A 24,871-nucleotide genomic window follows, 5' to 3' on the forward strand; every position below is an offset into this window, starting at 1 on the left:
ACCTCATCACGCTGATGTCCGGGAGGGCCCTCGCCTGGGTGCCGGACATTTTGGAACAACAGTTGGCCCGTAAGCTTCAGTCTGGAGAGATTCGTGGCAGAAGTGAAAAAGGTTTTCGAGGCTACGTTGTCCAGGAGAGAGGCTGTCCGGAAGTTACTCCAGCTTCGGCAGGACACCCTCAGTGTGGCAGACTATGCGATGGACTTCCGCACGGTAGCAGCGGAGGGTGCCTGGAACCCAGAAGCGCTGTTCGACACATTTCTGCATGGATTATCGGAGGTAGCTTGCAGTCCAAAAACTACCGGCTGATCTAGACTCACTCATCGTTTTAACCATCGGGATCGATGGTCGGCTACGGGAACGTAGGAGGGAGAAGAGGTCTGATTGTGGTCCTAATCGCTCACTCAAGTATCCCACCTTGCATCTGATGAAATCGGGAAGTCCCCGGCGTCTACGTCCCCGATTACCCTAGTTCCTCCAAGAGACTGCCAATTCACCTCTTCTCGAGCCGATGCAGCTCGGCATGGCTGAGCTGTCTCCAGTCGAACACGTACGCAGACTTGACACCCAGAGTTGTCTGTATTGGAGGTACTGCCGGTCATTATGTGTCTACCTGTCCCTTCAAGAGACCTAGCTCATTCGTTGGAGTGAGTACTCTGGTGGGTCAAAAAATTTAAAAAAAATCTTGTCCCCTTACTCCCCCTCTCCATGCCATCCTGCTGTGGGGCGACCAGTCCAAGTCTCTCCAGAGGTACTCATCGACTCGGGGGCCGATGTGTCTTATAGACATTACCCTGGCGTCCGAGCTGGGCATCCCCACTCAACCCCTCTCCATTCCCATGGATGTTAGAGCGCTGGACGGGTGCTCTATAGGCCGGGTCACCCACCATACCACCCCCATCAACCTACGAGTGTCAGGGAACCACAGCAAGACAATCCAATTCCTGCTAGTGTAGTCTCCGCAGGTTACCGTGGTATTGGGATTCTCTTCGCTCCAGCGACACAATCTCTCCATTGACTGGGCTACTGGTGCTATCGTGGGCTGGAGCCTGTCCTGCCACACTCATGGCCTGAAGTCAGCTCTGCCTGCCCTGGGACATCTTCCTGGGGACTTGGAAATTGCCCCGGACCTCTCCACCAGCCCCGCGGAGTACCAGGACCTCCAGGAGGGGTTCAGCAAGGCCCGGGCCACTTCACTTCCGCAGCACCGACCGGTATCCAAGAAGGTCAAGGCAGATGCGCTGGCACGCCGCTATAGCCCCGCGGCTACACCCCCAGAATCCGAGACCTTTCTCCCCGACTCCAAGATCATTAGTGCCTTTGCTGTTCGTCCTCTGTTGCCCCGTACCCTTCGTATACATCCTACCTTTCATGTGTCCAGAGTTAAACCCATGTCTCACAGCCCTTTGTCTCCTGTTTCCTGGCCCACCCCTCTCCCCCGGATCACCAAACTATGCCTGACCTGACCCTGAGCCTGCCTGCTGTCCTGTACCTTTACCCTCTCTGGATTGCTGACCCCTGCCTGCCTTGACCTGTCGTTTGCCTGCCCCTGTTGTAATAAACGTTGTTACTTCGACACAGTCTGCATCTGGGTCTTACCTTAAAATGTAAACCAGTAATACCTCTTGGCTAGACATACAAAGGCACGGATCATAAACCACATACTGTAGTTTGCTTTTCTTTGATATCAGACCGTGTGTGATAGAAAGGAGTGGCTCCACCTAAAAGGTCAGCTTTGAATCTCTGTTGGCGTGGCTATAATAATGGGGAAGTACAGTATACACACACACCAAAGATGGTAGAGAACCTCCACTCCCAATTTCCTGATGGGCTTAAGAGGCTAGAATGCAGTCCTGCACACACACAAACACAAACATAAAAATATAAAATATAGTACTTCAGGCGCCGACAGAGATGGCCGCCTCGCTTCGCGTTCCTAGGAAACTATGCAGTATTTTGTTTTTTTATGTGTTATTTCTTACATTGGTACCCAAGGTAATCTTAGGTTTCATTACATACAGTCGGGAGGAACTACTGAATATAAGAGCAACGTCAACTCACCATCATTACAACCAGGAATATGACTCTCCCGAAGCGGATCCTGTGTTTTGCCTTCCACCCAGTACAATGGATCTGATCCCAGCCGGCAACCCTAAACAACGACGCCGTAAAAGGGGCAAACGAAGCGGTCTTCTGGTCAGGCTTCGGAGACGGGCACATCGCGCTCCACTCCCTAGCATACTACTCGCCAATGTCCAGTCTCTTGACAACAAGGTTGATGAAATCCGAGCAAGGGTAACATTCCAGAGAGACATCAGAGACTGTAACGTTCTTTGCTTCACGGAAACATGGCTCACTCGAGAGACGCTAACGGAGTCGGTGCAGCCAGCTGGTTTCTTCACGCATCGCGCCGACAGAAACAAACATCTTTCTGGTAAGAAGAGGGGCGGGGGTGTATGCCTTATGATTAACGAGACGTGGTGTGATACTAACAACATACAGGAACTCAAGTCATTCTGTTCACCTGATTTAGAATTCCTCACAATCAAATGTCGACCGCATTATCTACCGAGGGAATTCTCTTCGATTATAATCACAGCCGTATACATTCCCCCCCAAGCAGACACATCGATGGCCCTGAACGAACTTTATCTGACTCTTTGTAAACTGGAAACCACACACCCTGAGGCTGTATTCATCGTAGCTGGGGATTTTAACAAGGCTAATCTGAAAACAAAACTCCCTAAATTCTATCAGCATATCGATTGTGCTAACAGGGCTGGTAAAACCTTGGATCATTGTTATACTAACTTCCGCGACGCACATAAGGCCCTCCCCCGCCCTCCTTTCGGAAAAGCTGACCACGACTCCATTTTGTTGCTTCCAGCCTACAAACAGAAACTAAAACAGCAAGCTCCCGCGCTCAGGTCTGTTCAACGCTGGTCCGACCAATCTGACTCCACGCTTCAAGACTGCTTCGATCATGTGGATTGGGATATGTTCCGCATTGCGTCCAACAACAACATTGACGAATACGCTGATTCGGTGAGCGAGTTCATTAGAAAGTGCATTGACGATGTCGTACCCACAGCAACGATTAAAACATTCCCAAACCAGAAACCGTGGATTGATGGCAGCATTCGCGTGAAACTGAAAGCGCGAACCACTGCTTTTAACCAGGGCAAGGTGACCGGAAACATGACCGAATAAAAAACAGTGTAGCTATTCCCTCCGCAAGGCAATCAAACAAGCTAAGTGCCAATATAGAGACAAAGTAGAGTCGCAATTCAACAGCTCAGACACAAGAGGTATGTGGCAGGGTCTACAGTCAATCACGGATTACAAAAAGAAAACCAGCCCCGTCGCGGACCAGGATGTCTTGCTCCCAGACAGGCTAAATAACTTTTTTGCTCGCTTTGAGGACAATACAGTGCCACTGACACGGCCCGCTACCAAAACCTGCGGGCTCTCCTTCACTGCAGCCGAGGTGAGTAAAACATTTAAACATGTTAACCCTCGCAAGGCTGCAGGCCCAAACGGCATTCCCAGCCGCGTCCTCAGAGCATGCGCAGACCAGCTGGCTGGTGTGTTTAAGGACATATTCAATGTCACGTTCCTGACCTGTTTTCTGTTGTTTTGTATGTGTGTGATGGTCAGGGCGTGAGTTTTGGGTGGGCAGTCTATGTTTGCTGTTTCTATGTTGGTTTTGGGTTGCCTGGTATGGCTCTTAATTAGAGGCAGGTGTTTTGCATTTTCCTCTAATTGAGAGTCATATTAAGGTAGGTTGTTCTCACTGTTTGTTTGTGGGTGATTGTCTTCCGTGTCTGTGTCTGCGTACCACACGGGACTGTAGCGTTTGTTCGTTCGTTTGTTATAGTCTGTACCTGTTCCTACGTGCTTCGTGTTTTATGTAAGTACTCATGGTGTAGGTCAGTCTACATTCGTTTTTTGTTAGTTTGTAATCCTTCCCAGTGTTTGTTTTCGTGTCTCGTCGATTGATTTAATAAATCATTATGTATTCAAAACCCGCTGCATTTTGGTCGAATCACTACTCCTCCTCTTCGTATGAAGGGGAGGAGGAACACCGTTACATTCAATCAATCCTTATCCCAGTCTGCTGTTCCCACATGCTTCAAGAGGGCCACCATTGTTCCTGTTCCCAAGAAAGCTAAGGTAACTGAGCTAAACGACTACCGCCCCGTAGCATCACTTCCGTCATCATGAAGTGCTTTGAAGGACTAGTCAAGGACCATATCACCTCCACCCTACATGACACCCTAGACCCACTCCAATATGCTTACCGACCCAATAGGTCCACAGACGACGCAATCGCAACCACACTGCACACTGCCCTAACCCATCTGGACAAGAGGAATACCTATGTGAGAATGCTGTTCATCGACTACAGCTCAGCATTTAACACCATAGTACCCTCCAAACTCATCATCAAGCTCGAGACCCTGGGTCTCGACCCCGCCCTGTGCAACTGGGTCCTGGACTTCCTGACGGGCCGCCCCCAGGTGGTGAGAGTAGGTAACAACATCTCCACCCCGCTGATCCTCAACACTGGGGCCCCACAAGGGTGCGTTCTGAGCCCTCTCCTGTACTCCCTGTTAACCCACGACTGCATGGCCATGCACGCCTCCAACTCAATCATCCAGTTTGCGGACGACACTACAGTGGTAGGCTTGATTACCAACAACGACGAGACGACCTACAGGGAGGAGGTGAGGGCCCTCGGAGTGTGGTGTCAGGAAAATAACCTCACACTCAACGTCAACAAAACAAAGGAGATGATTGTGGACTTCAGGAAACAGCAGAGGGAGCACCCCCCTATCCACATCGACGGGACAGTAGTGGAGAAGGTGGAAAGTTTTAAGTTCCTCGGTGTACACATCACCCACACAGACAGCGTTGTCAAGAAGGCGCAGCAGCGCCTCTTCAACCTCAGGAGGCTGAAGAAATTCGGCTTGTCACCAAAAGCACTCACAAACTTCTACAGATGCACAATCGAGAGCATCCTGTCGAGCTGTATCACCGCCTGGTACGGCAACTGCTCCGCCCACAACCGTAAGGCTCTCCAGAGGGTAGTGAGGTCTGCACAACGCATCACCGAGGGCAAACTACCTGCCCTCCAGGACACCTACACCACCCGATGTCACAGGAAGGCCATAAAGATCATCAAGGACAACAACCACCCGAGCCACTGCCTGTTCACCCCGCTATCATCCAGAAGGTGAGGTCAGTACAGGTGCATCAAAGCAGGGACCGAGAGACTGAAAAACAGCTTCTATCTCAAGGCCATCAGACTGTTAAACATCCACCACTAACATTTAGTGGCCGCTGCCAACATACTGACTCAACTCCAGCCACTTTAATAATGGGAATTGATGGAAATGATGTAAAAATGTATCACTAGCCACTTTAAACAATGCCACTTAATATAATGTTTACATACCCTACATTACTCATCTCATATGTATATGTATATACTGTACTCTATATCATCTACTGCATCTTGCCATCTTTATGTAATACATGTATCACTAGCCACTTTAAACTATGCCACTTTATGTTTATAAAGCATTTCGCTACACTCGCATTAACATCTGCTAACCATGTGTATGTGACAAATAAAATTTGATTTGATTTGAAACACTGACACTGTGTTGTTGGCAGACAATAGTGATGCATGGGTTGACTCCACAACGAAAGCCTTCCACAGGGATGCTGGCCCATGTTGACTCCAATGCTTCACACAGTGGTGTCAAGTTGGCTGGATGTCCTTTGGGTTGTGGACCATTCTTGACACACATGGGAAACTGTTGAGTGTGAAAAGCCCAGCAGTGTTGCAGTTCTTGACACAAACCAGTGCGCCTGGCACCTACTACCATACCCCATTTAATAAAGGCACCGAAATATTCTGTCTTGCCCATTCACCCTCTGAATGGAACACATACACAATCCATGTCTCAAGGCTTAGAAATCTGTCTTTAACCTGTCTCCTCTCCTTCATCTACACTGATTTGAAGTGGATTTAATTAATTTATCAATAAGGTATCATAGCTCTCACCTGGTCAGTCTATGTCATGGAAAGAGCAGGTGTTCTTAATGTTTTTTATCCTCAACGTATGTAACAAGCAAATCCAATTAATATGCCTCCAAGGTCAGAAATCCAATAGTGCAATTAAAGGACTATTGGAGGAGGTTGTGTTGGTTGAACAGAATTCCTATTGACCTTATACACACCTTATAAGCATTCTATGTGGGTGCTTGTGCCACTGCCTTTACACTTGGATTTAACTCTTTATGAAAAGAAAGGCTCTTACTAAGGCTCTTAAGGCTCTTACTCTCACTAAGAATGGATCAGTAAGAATGGAGTGACAGCGGTGAACTCTTACAACAGGGCTTTATGAGGTCACTTGTAATGTTTTCCCAAACATTCAATTTATATTAGTTACAGTATATTAGGAGAGCAGCAATGATCATCTCCTCAGTCCTCTCTCAGTGAGAAGGGAAATTACACAAGCCTGGGAGGGCATAGGTTTTTGCTCTGACATGCACTGTCAACTGTGGGACCTTATATAGAGATTTTTACCTTTCCAAATCATGTCCAATCAATTGAATTTAGCACAGGTGGACTCCAATCAAGTACTAGAAACATCTCAAGTATGATCAACGAAAACCGGATGCACCTGAGCACAATTTCGAATCTGAATACTTATGTGAATAAGGTATTTCTGCAAATATGTTTTTGCTTTGTCATTATGGGTTATTTTGTGTAGATTGATGAGAGAAAAAAACCCATACATTTTAGAATAAGGCTGTAATGTAACAAAGTGGAAAAAGTCAAGGGGTCTGAATACTTTCCGAAGGCAGGAGAGACGATGCCAAAGCAAAGTGACTAAAAGCTCAGGAAATATGCAGGGCATACCAGCTAAAGCACAATTTGGTCATGGCACAACTTTGAGAGCGATAGAGAGAGAGAATCAAGGTTATATGTCACTTGAAGATAATGATTAGGGGGAATTCTGGATCAGACACAAAGAAGTACATGAGGGGATAGGTACTGACGTCCTTAGACAAACTATTTTTTACAGGTAAACTGACGCTCTGACGACATGTGTTAAATTTAGGCACAGCAGAAAGAACTCTACGGTTAAGTTTAGGCATAATTGCGACTGGGTTAGGTTAAGGTACGGGATTGGGGGGGGGGGGGGGGGGGGGTTGCCCCTATTGGCCCGGTTGTGACAGCGTCTCCCAACGTCCCGGGGACCTGCACAAACGTCACATTTCACCTTGGGTTAGCAGTGATCCCTCTGTGGGTGTAATATGTGTGCGTGCATGCATGCATGGTGTGTGTAGGTATAAATGTGCATATGTGTGTGGAATCAATGATCATGTGTGAGATAAGCTAGCAGAGCTTTTTAGTTCTGAAGTACAGAGTGATCTGAAGTCAGGCACAGTTCTCCTGGAACTGATGATGATCAATGTTGAGGCAAAGAGCAGACAGGGATTTCCTTGTGCAGCAGCAGGGAGCAGTGTCTAGACTAGACAATGAACTGGAATAACTTCATTCTGGCAGAGGAACTGTCTGAAGATTGGGTTGCGAAATCTTAATGTCATAAAGGGTCTAAATTGTGTTGGTGGCATCAATAAATACAATTGTAGATTTTCTTTTGACTAGTGCTTTAAATATAGTAAAAGTACTTTCAAACCAACAATTTCAGCAAGAGTAAGACATTGATATTATACTTTAAGAATGCTGTGATATGGGTATTAAGAAGAAACTCGTATATGAAATGACAGTATAACAAATGTGAATACATATTCAGGATGCAGTAGGTGGCCTATGTCGGAATCAAACACACAACTCTTCTCCAACCACCTGATCCATAAGATTAAGAATACACTCAAATGTATGAATCAAATCAGAATATATTGGTTACAGAATCTGTCATATCCATGGAGGACCAGTCTGCTGACAGAAACATACATTTTCTACAGGAAAGGGATTTAAACCAGAGCATGCAAATATGTGCCTACTGTGATTGCAATGGGTTAGGAGAATGGCCTTTCGTCTTATATAACTAACCAATGTGGTAGCCTTGCTCCATATGCGCGAATCATCTTCAAGGTTCATTGGATGGGGAAAAGAGAACATTTGGAGAGAGAGATCACGGATGTCAATGCGTTAAGCATGAGTCAGTTGAAGAGATGTCATTTTCCTTTTCTCTCGACTCTTTTCAGGCTCAGGGGTTGACCAAGATGCGTGTCAAGAAGCTGGCCATCTTTCTCCTTGTCCTCTTTGTTTGGATAGATGGAGGATCCACCAAAGAAAAAGGGACAAAAAAGGGGAAGCAAGTCTACTGTCCTTCGTAAGTGCAGAATTTCACCCCACCTCATGAGATTCCCGGCAGCATTGCCTATATTGCCCAAACTCAAATATACGAGTTACTCGGATCATTTGCAAATGCTTAGTCTTTGAGAATGTAGTCCAAGTAGAGACATGTTTAGTGCATTAGAAATCAGGGGGTGGACAGCTGGCCTAAAAAAATTAAGAAAGTGAGATTTGTCATCCATACCCCTGCTTTAGCTTCAAAGCCTAATTTGTCATGCAATGTTTGATGTCTTACTCTATTAATTCCTAAAAGGGATCAAACATACAAAGATGATTGAATTTGAAGGGAAACGTTTAATTTCATTACAATATTCACTACATTCTGTACATTATATATGATGTCCTTAGAATAGGCCCCAGTGTGCTTTTGTGGACCCAGAGATCCAGTTGGTTCCAGTTTAGCTTTGGCCCTCTAGGTTGTCAGTGTACTTCAACACAATGGTGGAGCAGAGAGGATACATTTTGATCAAGGGAACTGCAAACACACGCACGCAAATTCCTGCTGAGCACTTTTACTCATCCTTAGTGCCTGATAAGGTTTACAGAATTGTATGTAAAGTGCTTTTCGAGTCGAATTCCTTGGCAGAGTTCAGTTGCCACCCACGTGGAGTAGATTATCCCTCTCTTCTGCCAAGTTCTGCTCGCTCCATCCATCTCTCCTCGGGTCATTGTTCTTTCAGCAAAGCAGTCTTAGAAAGCAGAAGACATTCCTTGAACATTGTAGGTGTTCCCTAGAAAATGCTTGAAAGGTCACAACTGATGTGGATCTTCCACAAATACACTAAGAACCTTTGCGATTTGACAGAAATGCAAATGCTTCTCACACTGTTGCAATAATGTCATGCAATGGTTGCAAGTAATGTTATGCAAATGTAATATTCAGCAACATTGGGGATGTTGCCATTTAGTTGCTGACATTAGAGCACCCAAGCATTGTCTGCTGGAGAGGTCCTATTACCAAAGCTAATTAAATCGACAATAGGTAGTTCTCAGGTTATGGTTCAATCAAAAGGTACTGTTTAATGGGAACACGTACTTCCATCTGCAGTTTATCCAGGGGAATCTGATGTTCTACGTAATGCGGTTTAGAGTTTCCTTTTTTCTTCTTTGCAGACAGCTGACACCTGAGGATCTTGCACGAGTCCCTGAGAATTCAACCAGTAACATCTTGAACAGATTACAGATCCCCTATGATCCTGGAATCAGGCCCAACTTCAAAGGTTAGCCCTCTTGGTCTCCACTCCATGTTGAGGAAGCTACTTTAAAGGCAGTTATTGGATTAGACCTTTACAGTAATTCACATCACCCCCAGGCTTTTAAGATGTTTTGTGCCCCAATAGAAAACCCACCTTATGATGTTATGGGTCCAGGCTGATACAGATTTTTGCGGGTCAAGAAGGCCGATGGACGATATTTTATCATTACATTTGTTACTGACAACAGCCAAACAATGAATTTGACTTTGTTTTGACCAATCTAACTACATTACATAATGGTAATACTTCTATATGAATGGTAAATCTCTTGATAAACCGGGTAAATTAAGATGGCATAGGCCTTCTCACATTATAGGTGAATGCATATTCAATAGGGGTGTGTGCATGCATTGAGTTATTGAGCTTGTTTTGGCTGATCAGTGGAGTCTATGGTGCTACAGATGGCAAACAGTCTGTTTGCCTTCCATTTGGGAATTATATTATCCTACTGATCAACAACCTTTGCATAGAAGAATCACTCCAGCATGTCACGCCTGTATGGATCGGACATCATATCAGAACTGTTGTTTGTTTGAGAATATAAAATAACATTATTTAATGCAAATGGACCCAACGTAATGTCATGATTTGTGATCACTGATCACGGATGTTTATGAAACTAGTATTTTTAGCAATTTATCGTGATGGGGATTTATTTATTCAATTTTTTTTGTACCCCCTTTTTCTCCCCAATTTCGACCTTGTCTTATCGCTGCAACTCCCCAACGGGCTCGGGAGGCAAAGGTCAAGTCATGCGTCCTCCGAAACATGACCCGCCAAACCGCGCTTCTTAACACCCGCCCGCTTAAACCGGAAGCCAGCCGCACCAATATGTCGGAGGAAAAACCGTTCAACTGACGACAAGGTCCGCCTGCAGGCACCCAGCCCGGCACAGGGAGTGGCTAGAGCGCGATGAGCCACTTAAATACCCCCCCATCCAAACCCTGCCCTAACCCTTGACGACACTGGGCCAATTGTGCGCCGCCCTATGGGACTCCCGTTCACGGCCAGTTATGACACAGCCTGGGATCGAACCTGGGTCTGTAGTGACACCTCTAGCTGCGATGCAGTGCCTTAGATTGCTGTGCCACTCGGGAGGGCCCCGGGAAACTTTTTCATTTTCAGTCAGGATGCATCTCTACACAACTCAGCTGCCAGGACGAAATTCTAAACATCTAAATTGGCTAGTTCAACAATCTGTCACAAAATGGGCGGATTGTAACTTGATCCTACTGCTACGATTGGATAGAGCAAAGCTTTAAATGAGCTCCCTTTCACATCTCCTCACATCTCTCTTCATTGTTCAAATCACTTGCTGCTGTTTACTGCTACTATGAGAACTAGCTCATTGGCGATGCTATTTGATGCCAAGTCATAAATGTGCATGATATCTAACAAGGAGAGTGAGTGTAGAACCTGCATTATCGTTTCATCTTTTTTTCTGTCTCAATATCTCAACAATGCCCATTGTTTGAGAAGTGAGGGTGCACACACATGCACGCTGATCTACAGCTTTCTTGGTCTGTAAACATGCAGGAAGATTCTTAAGTAGCTAAACCTATTGCCAACCTTTTATTTAGGAATTTTAAAACACTTCCTCCTTTCCCTATTATGACAATCATCTAATCCGACAATTTACTGATACGATTGCGGCTGGTCAGGTCAGCACACCAGTAAATTGATAACGTTACAAAACAAGTTGGTGCATGTTCAAGATGATAAACAGCAAACGTTAGCTAGCTACATTGGCTATTCGCCTCTATCTGATATCTTAGCACGTTTATCTAGCCAGCTAGCTAGCATAGTAGCTAATATAGCTAGCCAGCTAACACCACAGAGTTTCTTAATACTGCACCTTTCTGTTGCAGAATGAGCTAGCTTGCTGCTGCTGATGATTTTGCCAGCTAGACATTCATCGGCATTGTACGATGCTCGTGGCTCAGGTGGTGACTAGCGGCTGGCTTAGCAGCAGTTTGGCTATGTAGAGGGACTATTGGCAAAGCCAATAGACTCAAAGGCCAATATCGTTCTCTAGTTTGATGTGGTTCGTGCCATGTGAACGCTCTCTATGACTGCTTGCTTATTCCTCCCACTTATCCTATATCTGGATTTCATATCAAGGTGAGATGAAAGCTAGATCTTACATTAAAGTCAGCGTTTTAATCTCAGAAATTTGTTTTGAAGCTGTTTCTTTGGCACCCTTCGCCCAGGTCCATGAAATCTCGACCAGTTTTATATTATATATATTTTATCTTGACACGTTAGGGTTTTCTGAATATCAACTTAGTTGGCTACAGTCACAGCTGTAGGCTGAAATTCTGAAATCTCTGTATATGTCACGGATGACTAGGAGTGGAAGGTAGGAATCAGGCGCAGAGAGCAGAGGGTTCAAGGAAACATGGCAATTTAATCCGGCACAAAATGGTCCTGCCCAAACACAGGGCGGAAAACACTGACCAACCCAAAACACAGAGTTACACGGTCTGGAGCACAACAACACCTCCAACTCAAAACGTGAACACAAAATAATCCCTCACAAACAAGAGCGGGCTTCACAAGCTTAAATAGGCGAGCAAATCAATAAAACACAAATAGAAACAGGTGCAACTAATAAGACTAACAATAAACTAACAGAAAAGGAAAAAGGGATCGGTGGCGGCTAGTAGGCCGGTGACGACGACCGCCGAGCACCGCCCGAACAGGCAGGGGTGCCAACTTCGGCGGGAGTCGTGACAGTATACATAATTCATGGATGGATACGTCTCCTGTCGAATGCCATGGTTGCCCTTAGTTGGAATGCCATGGTTGCCCATCTCCTTAGCTATTATACTCAAATTCCACTGATTTCAAAACTTGGCCCTCCAGAAAGTGGAGAGCAACACTTATGCAGTTTTACTTACACGGTACAAAAAAAGCAGCGTTAGACAGGATTACCTAGACATACTGACCAGCTCAAATAGACAGAAGCGTGCTATATGGCAGACCAATCCAAACTCATCTCTTGGCATGTCTAGCCCACTCATTATCTCAGCCAATCATGGCTAGCAGGAAGGCTGCTGACTTTTTCTGTGTCTTAACCAACTGGGTTCATAATTTAACAATTTTATTCATATTTACAGATGGCATACAAGTTTGTTATGAAGGCACATGAAAGTTCACATGTTCGAGAAGGCATTTCTGCCAAAAATGCATTTAGCAAAAACTTTGTTTACTTTCAAACGGCTCTCCTGTGAAGCAGTGAACTGCGACATACGCCTAGTTTCCTGAAATGGGTAACAATTGGAGCGAAAGAAATATAGTGAACCGGCGATACTTAATGTTTGAATTGATTATTTTGTGATGGCGCCGGAGAGGATGGCTGCCGTTTTATTGGCTCTTAACCAACCGTGCTATTTTTTTGTTTGTTTTTTCGCATTGTTTGTAACGTATTTTGTACATAATGTTGGTGCTAACATCTCTTATGACCTGAAAGAGCTTCTGGACATCAGAACAGCGATTAATCATCTCGAATTGGACAAATAATTTTTCTTTAACCTCTCTTGGGTAGGGGGCAGTATTTCCACGTCCGGATGAAAAGCGTGCCCAGAGTAAACTGCCTGCTACTCAGGCCCAGATCCTAGGATATGCATATTATTAGTAGATTTGGATAGAAAACACTCGGAAGTTTCTAAAACCTTTTGAATGATGTCTGTGAGTATAACAGAACTCATATGGCAGGAAATGGTGGGAAATCTGAGGTTTGTAGGTTTTCAACTCTTTGCTTATCCAAGATACAGTGGAAATGGGGTCATGTTGCACTTCCTAAGGCTTCCACTAGATGTCAACAGTCTTTAGAACCTTGTTTGATGCTTCTACTGTGAAGTGGGGGCGAATGAGAGGGGATTGAGTAAGGTCTCTCCCAGAGTGCCACGAGCTGACCATGCGCGTTCATGTGAGAGTTAGCTTGAGTTCCATTGCATTTCTGAAGACAAAGGAATTCTCCGGTTGGAACATTATTGAAGATTTATGTTAGAAACATCCTAAAGATTGATTCTATACTTCGTTTGACATGTTTCTACGGACTGTAATATAACTTTTTGGACTTTTCGGCCGTACTTTCCTCTGGACTTGCACGGTCGTCGTGAGTTTAGATTGTGTACTGAACGCGCGAACAACAAGGAGGAATTTGGACATAAATGATGGACATTATCGAACAAAACAATCATTTATTGTGGAACTGGGATTCCTGGGAGTGCATTCTGATGAAGATCATCAAAGGTAAGTGAATATTTATAATGCTATTTCTGACTTCTGTTGACTCCAACATGGCGGATATCTCTTTGGGTTGATTTGTCGTCTGAGCGCCGTACTCAGATTATTGCATGGTTTGCTTTTTCCGTAAAGTAAAAAAAAAATCTGACACAGCGGTTGCATAAAGGAGAAGTGTATCTAAAATTCCATGTATAACACTTGTATTTATCAACATTTATGATGACTATTTATGTAAATTGATGTGGCTCTCTGCAAAATCATCGGATGTTTTGAAACTACTGAACATAACGCGCCAATGTAAACTCAGATTTTTGGATATAAATATGAACTTTACCGAACAAGAGTTAGCGGATGGCTTTTTGAGAGGGAAAAGAGCGAGAAAGACAGACAGAGACAAAGTCGTAAAGAAAGATGACACAGACAGGTGCTCATCTTTTTATTTTCTTTCATATTTCCACTTAGCTATATCCTAGCATGGAAAAAGAGAGGACAGAAAGAGAACGGGGTGAAGAGAGACTGCTGGTTCTCCATTTATCACTCAACGGTGCCTCTGATCTTTTGAAATACTCGTCGGTCATTTACACCTCGGCTGAATGCTCCTCTCTGCTGCACGCCCACCATAGTTAATAAATCCATTTTCACTTTGAGGCACAGTTGCCTGGAGAGGATGACTAATTTGATGTTGCAGTGGACACTAAATCCCCACAATGTTTTATAAGGCATCTCCGACTCTAGTTGTCCTCTTTGATTACACTTGGTGGATGTGTTAAATCTTTGCCAAATTCATAGCGGCAGACGCGTGGTTGATACCCAGCCGCGGAGAATACATTTCATCTTTAGAGATATACAAAAATCAGGTGTGAAATTTGTAATGCAACAGAGGTTGGTTGAGTTAATGTCAGGGTATAGTTAAAGATAGGCCTGTTAAACATACTATTATGGGAAGTTGTTAAAGGCCCAGTGCAGTCAAAATGTGTATTTTCCTTTATTTTATATATATTTCCACACTATCAGGTTGGAATAATACTGTTAAATGAGGATAATGCCCATTATTGTAAGAGCCTTTTGAAAAAAAACACCTGAAAGTTCAGCCTGTTTCGGTGGGATGGAGTTTTAGCCTGCCTTGACTTCACCAGGCAGGCTCTGCCAATGACAGCTAGTTTTCAGTTTTCCCCTCCCCATTCAGACCACTCCCAGACAGGCCTGGCAAAATTCTTGCTTTAGAAAATTGCTTTGAAGTTACATTATTTTTTGTTTCTTTTTGAACATTTTAATTGAAAACAATCACAGTAAGGTACTTAATTGTTACCCGGAAATTATATGTGACTGACCGGCTCGATTCACCATTTTGAAATGGTGTTTTTTACAATGGAGAAAAGTAGAGACTCAGAGCTAGAAAATGGTATATCATACACTAAAGTTGAGGAACAATGGGAAAGTAATTCCGCTTTGAAAGTTGATAACACTTTTGCAGTTCTACTATGTGATATCTTTCTAAAAAGCCTCGTTCGAAAGGATTACCTACATATACTGACCAGCTCATGTTATAGATGACAGCATGCTACATGGCAGACCAATCTGAACTCATCTCTGGGCATGTCCAGCCCATCCATTATCTCAGCCAATCATGGCTAGCGGGAAGGTTCCTGACTTTTTCCATGTCTAAACTTACTAAGCTCGTGATTTAACAATTTTATTAGTATTTACAGATGGCATACAAGTTTGTTATTAAGGCACTTGAAAGTTCACATGTTCCAGGATGCATTTCTGCCCAAATGTCTTTATTTTTTAATTAAAATATGCTTTATGTTCGAATGGCTCACATATGATATTGAGATAAAAACGTCTGCATTGGACCTTTAAGGCCATAATGTATTGCAGGGGTGACAAACAAACTTTGCCCCAGGGGCCGCATTCGGCCTTCAACGAGGGCCACACTGAAAATTGGTTCTACTTTTGTATATATAGTGTATGTGGACACCCGGTAGTGTAGTGTGTTTGTCGGGAGCTTCAGGAAATTTGTTTCCAAGGCCGAGCAGCCAAGCGTCGGCCGGAGGGGTGTAAAGCTCGCTGCCATCGGACTTTGGAGCAGTGGAAACGTGTTATCTAGAGTGATAAATCACGCTTCACCATCTGGCAGTCCGACAGACTAATCTGGGTTTGGTGGATGCCAGGAGAACGCTACCTGCCCCCAATGCATAGTGCCAACTCTAAAGTTTGGAGGAGTTTTCATGGTTTGGGCTAGGCCCCTTAGTTCCAGTGAAGGGAAATCTTAACGCTACATCATACAATGACATTCTAGATGATTCTGGGCTTCCAACTTTGTGGCAACAGTTTGGGGAAGACCCTTTCCTGTTTCAGCATGACAATGCTTCCATTCGCAAAGCGAGGTCCATACGGTGTGGAAGAACTTGACTGGCCTGCACAGAGCCCTGACCTCAACCCCATCAAACACTTTTGGGATGAATTGGAACGCTGATTGCGATCTAGGCCTAATCGCCCAACATCAGTGCCCGACCTCACTAATGCTCTTGTGGCTGAATGGAAGTAAGTCCCCACAGCAATGTTCCAACATCTAGTGTAAAAGCCATCCCAGATGAGTGGAGTCTGTTATAGCAGCAAAGGAGGGACCAACTCCATATTAATGCCCATGATTTTGGAATGTGACGTTCGAGCAGGTGTTCATGTACTTTTGGTCATGTGTATTTCCTCTCTGTCAGTTTTCGATACTCCCTGACTGTCTAGCTCTAATTTAGGTGATTATTAGTAAGCTGGACACAGTCAAACAGTATAAATGTAGGTTCATTCCATTTCTACACAGTTTCAAATTGGTTTTAGTCATTTTAAAGTATATTGAGTTGGGTTCCCCCTCAAAAGAAAAAATCATAATAAATCAAACCACCCACTTGCCGCATTGAATACCGTACAGCTGAAGAACTATTGGACATTTTGTTTCTGAATTTATAATGTTAATGAAGATGGTTAAAAAAACTGATAGAGTGTCTGTTAATTAAACTGATGAAAAAATTAACACGGCACACACACACACACAGACACAGCTGGTGTGTTTGAGGATTATGTGACAGGTCATCCGTCTCCACGTATTGCACTAATAGCCCCTCCCTACACCTGCTCTTCAACAGAATTTGGCATACACCACAACAGAATGTTACATAAAACGTCACTGAGTGAAATGTTCTCGTAAATAATTATGGTCTGAGCCCATTATTTCTATTTCTACTTTGCACATTCTTCCACTACAAATCTACCATTCCAGTGTTTTACTTGCTATATTGTATTTACTTCGCCACCATGGCCTTTTTTTGCCTTTACCTCCCTTATCTCACCTCATTTGCTCACATTGTATATAGACTTATTTTTCTACTGTATTATTGACTGTATGTTTGTTTTACTCCATGTGTAACTCTGTGTTGTTGTATGTGTCGAACTGCTTTGCTTTATCTTGGCCAGGTCACAATTGTAAATGAGAACTTGTTCTCAACTTGCCTACCTGGTTAAATAAAGGTGAAATAAAATAAATAAAAATAAATTCAGATTTTCTTTTCTCCCACTAATTGGTCTTTTGACCAATCACATCAGATATTTTTCAGAATAACAGTTAGTAAATAAAATATCAGAATTGGGCTGCCTGTGTAAAGGCAGACTTAGAAACTTTTGATCTAAATGGTTTGTTTGTAATCAGTTGGTAGAGTTCGTGGGAAGAAGTCAGCCATTTTGTTAGCAGTCTGAACTACCTGTGGACACTTCCAATTGACTGATGATGGATAGTAATCACACTTTTCTGACATGTAACTCCAGAAAGTCAGGTTTGCTTGTCAAATATTCATCAGAGCAAGTCTGACTACTTGTTGCTACAGATGCTGGTTCAACAATCCGTGCCGGCCTCGACTGGGAGATCCATGAGATGACTGTAGGTTTTTGGTTTCTCTCCCTCTAAAAACAGAAATAATTAAAAATAACAAACTGGCTTTATTTACAAATTGGTAACGTCTCACCCCATGTTCAAGAATGGCCTTTTTCCTCGCTCGTTATACGTTATTTGAAAACGAAATCTCCAAAATATTGTTATTTTTTAACTTCTCACGAGTCACCAACCCTGATCCGGTAGCACCCCCCTGAGCTTGTTGTCATTGCAGGCAATCTCAACGCTGTGTGTTACAGGGAAGACATCCTCCTCCCTCATGTGGTACCCTTCCTGCAGTCTCATCCTGACATGACCCTCCAGCATGACAATGCCACCAGCCATACTGCTCGTTCTGTGTGTGTTTTCCTGCAAGACAGGAATGTCAGTGTTCTGACATGGCCATCGAAGAGCCCGGATCTCAATCCCATTGAGCACATCTGGGACCTGTTGGATCGGAGGGTGAGGGCTAGGGCCATTCCACCCAGAAATGTCGGGGAACTTGCAGGTGCCTTGGTGGAAGAGTGGGGTAACATCTCAGCAAGAACTGGCAAGTCTGGTGCAGTCCATGAGGAGGAAATGCACTGCAGTTCTTAATGCAGCTGGTGGCCACACCAAATACTGACTGTTACTTTTGATTTTGACCCCCTCTTTGTTCAGGGACACATTATTCCATTTCTGTTAGTCACATGTCAGTGGAATTTGTTCAGTTTATGTCTCAGTTGTTGAATCTCGTTATGTTCATACAAATATTTACACATGTTAAGTTTGCTGAAAATAAACGCAGTTGACAGTGAGAGGACGTTTTTTTTTTTTGCTGAGTTTATTTTGGGTTATATATGAACTTTACATTGAACCATAGCATTAGCTCAGCTATTGCTTAGCATAGCTGTGGGCCAGGTGTTTTGTGTCCTGGATTTCTCTGTTGTCTTTTTGCCTGGATTTAGCTTACATTTTGTGAAACTTGCCTACACACAAGGACAAATCTCTTCATTACTGACAATAACCGCAAGACTAAGGTTTTGTCATGTTTTTGTATTCCCAACTGTGAACATAACAGGATTACAGAGTGAACATCTTCCTGAGGCAGCGATGGAACGATCCCAGACTCAACCTACCTCGGGACTTTAAGTCCGACTCGCTCACCGTGGATACAAAGATGTTCAAATGCCTGTGGAAACCTGATCTGTTCTTCGCTAACGAGAAGAGTGCTAACTTCCACGACGTCACCCAGGAGAACATTCTCCTCTTCCGCAATGGTGACGTACTCATCAGTATGAGGTGAGTGTTACATTTATGTATTGTAGAAGAGAAACTTATTCAGAAGCATACATGTGTATTGCTAATCATCCTATGGGGGAGAGGGGGATGAAACATTTAATTTGGCATTACTGCTATTAGTCAATAAACGCATTGAATAACAGATTCACTACATGGAACAACAGATAGTCAAAACAATTATCTGAAGGAAGTGTTTTTCTGAAGTGTCTCTCCTATATCTGAGAGATATAAGAAAGATCAGGAAACATTTTTTTTAAATTATTTACATGTATTTATCCCCTTTATTTTAGGCACTAAACTTTCTCCATATATACTTCCATTCATTTTTTTAACTGGTACCGGGGACATTCAAACGAGTCTTGTGAGGCTTGCATCTCTCATGAACACAACGGGGGGGTGCATTTCTGATTTTCCTTATACGAACTGTAACTCAGTAAAATCTTTGAAATTGTTGTGTTTATTTTTGTTCAGTATAAAAGCTGATAGTATTTCAACCACATAAATAGGCCTATGAATCAAAGCTGAACTGACAATCTTATCAGAAACATGTTGGGATGTTTTCACAGCTTTCTATTTTCCTTAACCCTCCCGTTGTCCTCCTATTATGCCTAGCACACAGTGTCCCCCCCGGGTCACCCTGTCCCGTCTTGGCTAAAGGCCCAGTGGGCACAAGTGTGACAGTATGGGTGTGAACAGCCTTTGCAGATGTATTTCTTACACCTGCAGCACGCTGTGTGTGTCTTGGCGTCCTTCTTGGGTGGGCAGACCTGACACCTCTTCCTCTTACTCGCCCCCAGCGGGGCGGCCGGGGCGGCGGCGGCGGCCGGGCCGGCGGCTCGCTCGCGGGCCTGCGGACGAGCCTCGGCGGATACACGCTCGCCCCGTATGACTTTGACAAGTGCGGACGCGGCTTCGGTGCGGGGGAGACGCTGCCTTCTTTGGATCAAGGGCTTCACGAGCGCCTTTCCGAGCTGCTCCAGGAACACCCTCCTCTTGTTCCGCTTCCCGGGCATCCAGTCGGGGTTGATCTCTCGCCATATGACAAAGGCGTTGTAGGAGGACACGTCGAGGATGTTGTGGAAGATGACCAGGGGCCAGCGGGCGGTCATCCGTCTGCAGCTGTAGGTCCCGACCACCTTGTCTAGGTTGTCCACGCCGCCCTTGTTGCAGTTGTAGTCTAGGATGAGGGCCGGCTTCCGGTCTCGGCGATCGCTGACGTCGGGCTCCGCGTGCCGCGTGCTCAGAAGCAGCACGTTCTTATTTCTCTTTGCCAGGTAGGACACTAGAGTGGCGGTGGGCGTGAAGGCGAACCTGGAGGACGAGACCTGTCTGCCCTTGGACTGGAGCAGCGCGGGAGGGAGCTCGGGCTTGTTCTTTCGCACCGTGCCCACCATGGTGAGGTTCCTCTCGAGGAGCCGCTGCCCGAGTTCGTAGGAGGTGAAGAAATTGTCACACGTGACGTTGTGACCGGCCGGCAGTCCCTCGGTCAGATCGAGGACGACGCGCGCGCCCTGGTTCTTCTCGGGGCATCCGCCGGCCGCCTTGCCGGTGTACACTTGCATCTTCCAAGCGTAGCTGGACTTGGCGTCGCAGGCCACCCACGACTTGATGCCGTATTTGGCCGGCTTGCTGGGAATGTACTGTCGGAAAGGACAGCGTCCTTGAGGGGAGGGAGAGGAGAGGGAGAGGAGAGGGAGAGGAGATTAGCAGGAGATTAGCAGCGTCATGAGTTACCGGCTCACCATCGGGGCGCACTGCGTTTACGTTACACGCAGCCGCCGCCGCCGCCCGTGCCACTGCCCATTGCTACTGCTGCCCATTGCTACTACTGCCGATTGCTACCGCTGCCCGTGCTACTACTGCCCGTGCTCTCTACGCTACGCGTACATACACAGATACATTGACTGCTACCGCTCTCTATGCACAGATACATAGACTGCCCGTGCTCTCTACGCTACGCGTACGTACACAGATGCATAGACGGTACCTCTGAACGGGACCAGTTGTTCGTCCACCGTCACTTCGGGCCCCGGGTTGTAGAGGGCCTGCAGCCGCTCCTCCCACAGGTCCCACACCTCTCTCACGGCCGCCAGTCTGTCGGTGGCGAGTCTCGCGGGTCTCGACTGGCGGTCGTCGAATCGCAGCAGCCTCGAGTACTTGTGAAACGCCTTGAGCGGCATGGTGGCGCGGAACACGGTCCTGCCGCTCTCGGCGTCCCACAGGCTGGCCGCGGCCTCGCCTCGGGACCTGTAGACGCCGGCTAGGATCAGCAGCCCTACGTAGGCGCGCAGGTCGGTGGAGTCCATGGGTCGCCAGCCGTCTCCGTATTTTCTCACCCCCTGCAGATTGGTCATGTCCACGATGATCCTTTCTATCGCCGGTGTGACAAACAGCCGGAAGGCGGACTCGATGTCGAGCGCTCGCGACGCGGCGTAGGCCGTGGGGCCCGGCGTCACGGCGGGGCAGGGCGGGCGGATGGCGCGGGGTCGGTCCGGGCCGCGATAGGCCGCGGAGGACCATTTGATTTTGCCGTTTTTCGACAGCAACGTCTCCCTTTCTCGCTCTGGCTCTCTGGCTCTGTCTGGCTCTCTGTCTCGCTCTCGGGCAGCGGCCGCGTCTCCCTCCGGCTCTTCCTCCGGCTCTTCCTCCGGCTCTTCCTCCGAAGAGGAGCACGACCGCGAGGCCGAGTCGTCTCCGTAGTCGTCCGCGTCGCGCTCGGGGTTGTATTCCTCACCGTCTTCATCTTCCGAAACGTCCTCCTCTTCGGAATCGCAGTAGTCTTCTTCGTCTTCTTGGTCGACGCTGGAGGATATCTGTTCCAGGACCTGAGCCGCGCTGAAACCGGGACTGCGAGGCGTCGTAGGCGGAGGCAACACGCTCGACGGGGTCGTATTCCTCGTCGCCGTCGTCCTCGTCGTCGTCCTCATCATCGTCCTCATCTTGTTCTTCTTGTTGTTGTTGTTGTTGTTCTTGTTCTTGTTGTTGTTGTTGTTCTTCTTCTTCTTCTTCTTCTTCTTCTTCTTCTGACAATATTAGTAGGCTCTCTACGCCCTGCTTACTGTCGTAGGCGGAGGGCTCACGCTCGGCGGGGTCGTATTCCTCCTCGTCGTCGTCCTCGTCGTCGTCCTCCTCTTCTTCTTCTTCTTCTTCTTCCTGACAATATTAGTAGCCTCTCTACGCCCTGCTTACGGTGGCCACGTGAATGGGACGAGGCACGCGAATGGACGAGGCGCGTGGTCGGCCCTGCCTGCTCCTTCGGCCCTTCGGCCCTTCGGCCCCTTGGCCCCTTCGGTCCCATCCGGGACGCTCGGCTGGCCTACCCGCGTGATAGCACCGAGGTCGTGCACAGAGTTGATGGGGACAACTGGTCCCTGCCGGGGTCACTCCGACCCGGCCCAGACAGAGGGGAACAACTCCTAACACAGGCCCCGGGTCACTCCGACCCGGCTCAGACAGGGGTAGGAGGGGAGGGCTTACAACATACACCTTGCTAACGCCGCAGGGGTCACTCTGACCCCAGGCCCCCGGAACAGAGGGGAACAACTCATAACGCAGGGCTTACAACAGGGCTCGGGTCACTGTGACCCGGCCCAGACAGGGGTAGGAGGGTTACAACATACACCTTGCTAAACGCTGCCGGGGTCTCTCTAACCCACACAGACACTGGGAATCGACTCGTAACGCTGGCCGGTGGTCACTCTGTCCCGCCGAGGCAAGGGGAAGGTTGTCTAACAACAGCCATACCCGAAAGACACATTTTCCACAACCAAGGGAAAGTAGTTTGTAGGGGGGCGTTTTTAGATTCGATATCCAAACTCACACGGGGCCCAAGGGCCCGTTGGAGGGCAGACACGCCGTATTCGACACAGGCCCTTGCCCGGAATGTTGAGAGTGTCAATTTTGGGGCAGGACCTTTTACTAGTATCCAGCAGGTGGTGGTGTTGGGTCACTGTGACCCCGGCCTGCCAGGGTCTCTCTGACCCACACAGACACGGGGGAAGCGACAGGTGACGCTGCCGAGGGTCACTCTGACCCCTCTGACGTCACTATGACCCCGCCCACACAGGGGCAGGGGCAGGAGGGTTACAACATACACCTTGCTAACGCCGCCGGGGTCACTCTGACCCCTCTGACGTCACTATGACCCCGCCCACACAGGGGCAGGAGGGTTACAACATACACCTTGCTAACGCTGCCGGGGTCACTCCGACCCACACACAGACACGGGCAATCGACTCGGAACTGCCCGGGGTCGCTCTGACCCGCCGAGACAACGGGAGGGTTATTACATTCATTACTTGCACCACACTACCACCAAGTGGATACTAGTCAAACATCCTGCCCCAGAATTCACACACGCCACATTACGGCCAAGGGCCCTGTGTGCGAAGTGACAGGCTGTCCCCGATTATCAACTAACTATTTCCTAAAGTATTGTAAAACTATAGAAATAACATATCTGTTGTTTAGGACCACTGTGTCTGGTGAGCATGATAGTAATCCTAACCATCCTGTCACCCGGTGTGTTTCGGCATGTACCTTCCCGTCGCTCCCCCCTACTGTTGGTTTCATGTCCTTCTTTGTCCGATGTAGGTGATAGTGGCTGCACTTCGCCCCTGTCTATTGGTTTGTCTCTCATACACACTGTCCTAGTCTCTGGCTAAATATCTCTGCGTCTATAATATACGCACCTGGCATAGGCTACAATATGATACTCTGTCTCAGTCTCACAGAGTGCATTCGGGAGTTGCTTGCTAGGGCTGACTAATTGACCATGTCTGTCAGGGGTATGTGCTACATTTCCATCCCAATGTAAACACTAAGTTGTGCCTGAAATAGAGTTGGGAAAGTGATGCATAGTGCTACCCCTCGTCTGTGTAAGTGCTGGGAGTGCACAGTCTATCCTATGTGGGATACGAAACACTGCGAGGTATGCCTTGCATAGTAATGACTGAAAGACAGGTGTAGGGGTAGAGATGAATAGTCAATGTAACAACAGGCACTGAACTGGGAGAAGGGCTGTTGAGCTTTTTATTCATATTCTGTGTCATCAGCACATGCTGTACATTGAATGTGTAACGATTTGAAATGAGCCTCAGGTCTTGGTAGCTGGCAGTGGAGTCCATGTCTTGAGGGCTGGCTGTTCCGTCAATGGCTGTGGTCACTGGCCACATAAGGCTATGGGGACCATGTCCAGGTTGGATCGGTGTCTTTCCACTTGTGTGTGTGTGTAGTGTGAATAGGATGGTGATGTTCTCTTTTTAACCTTATCGCATCTATACTTTGCTTACTCTTCTCCTCTCCTCGCTGACTTGACGGGGGATTGTGATGCGTGATGGAGCAGCTGCCTTGGTTCAATGTGAACATGTCTCACGGGATAGTCGCAAAAACTTTTCACTCTCGGGGAGACGTAGCACGCCATGATGGCTAACAGGGCGTCGAGATGGTGGTAGTGCGTTAACGGCACATACATGGGTCTGGTGAAGAGACTGTCCGTTGGGCCTATAGTCACATCGCCACCTTCGGCGCTGTCGGCTCTCACGTTCACACGGTCCAGCTTTTCCTTCTCGTAATCTGTCAGGGTCCTGTCCTTCAAGAGGAGGCAGTCGTACCAGGTCGCCATAGCCTTAGTAAGTCTGCGGTTACCTGAGGTGGATGAAGGAGTTACGAGGGTAGGATAGGATAGGGGCTAAGCTTAGGTTGTCCTAACAGTTTGATTAGAGTGCGAAGATAGTTGTAGTTGCTGTCAGAGAGCTATTT

General features: G+C 46.6%; 1 protein-coding gene and 1 pseudogene across 1 annotated transcript; both read right to left on the reverse strand.

Moving 5' to 3' along the window:
• LOC139581882 (glycine receptor subunit beta-like) overlaps positions 1 to 24,871 on the reverse strand; it is an 85,336-nt pseudogene that overhangs the window by 38,162 nt on the left and 22,303 nt on the right.
• Positions 19,713 to 24,734, reverse strand: LOC139580252 (piggyBac transposable element-derived protein 4-like). The gene is made up of 5 exons (XM_071408802.1): positions 24,486 to 24,734; positions 23,237 to 23,368; positions 22,301 to 22,621; positions 21,099 to 22,134; positions 19,713 to 20,771 (listed from the first exon to the last, which is right to left on the reverse strand). Exons 1-5 carry the CDS (start codon positions 24,732 to 24,734, stop codon positions 19,744 to 19,746), a joined length of 2,766 nt encoding a protein of 921 aa, XP_071264903.1. The 3' UTR covers positions 19,713 to 19,743.

The sequence above is a fragment of the Salvelinus alpinus genome, chromosome 7 (genome assembly GCF_045679555.1).
Source record: "Salvelinus alpinus chromosome 7, SLU_Salpinus.1, whole genome shotgun sequence".
Taxonomy (NCBI): domain Eukaryota; kingdom Metazoa; phylum Chordata; class Actinopteri; order Salmoniformes; family Salmonidae; genus Salvelinus; species Salvelinus alpinus.

What these genes read in the sequence shown, in the direction of transcription:
- LOC139580252 (XM_071408802.1), bottom strand. Translation starts at nt 24,734, where the DNA reads ATGGCGACCTGGTACGACTGCCTCCTCTTGAAGGACAGGACCCTGACA. An exon ending in AAAGTTTTTGCGACTATCCC is followed by an intron (nt 23,369 to 24,485) that starts GTGAGACATGTT and finishes TCGGCGGGTCAG; the next exon opens with AGCGACCCCGGGCAGTTCCG. An exon ending in GTCATAGTGACGTCAGAGGG is followed by an intron (nt 22,622 to 23,236) that starts GTCAGAGTGACC and finishes GCCTGGGGTCAG; the next exon opens with AGTGACCCCTGCGGCGTTAG.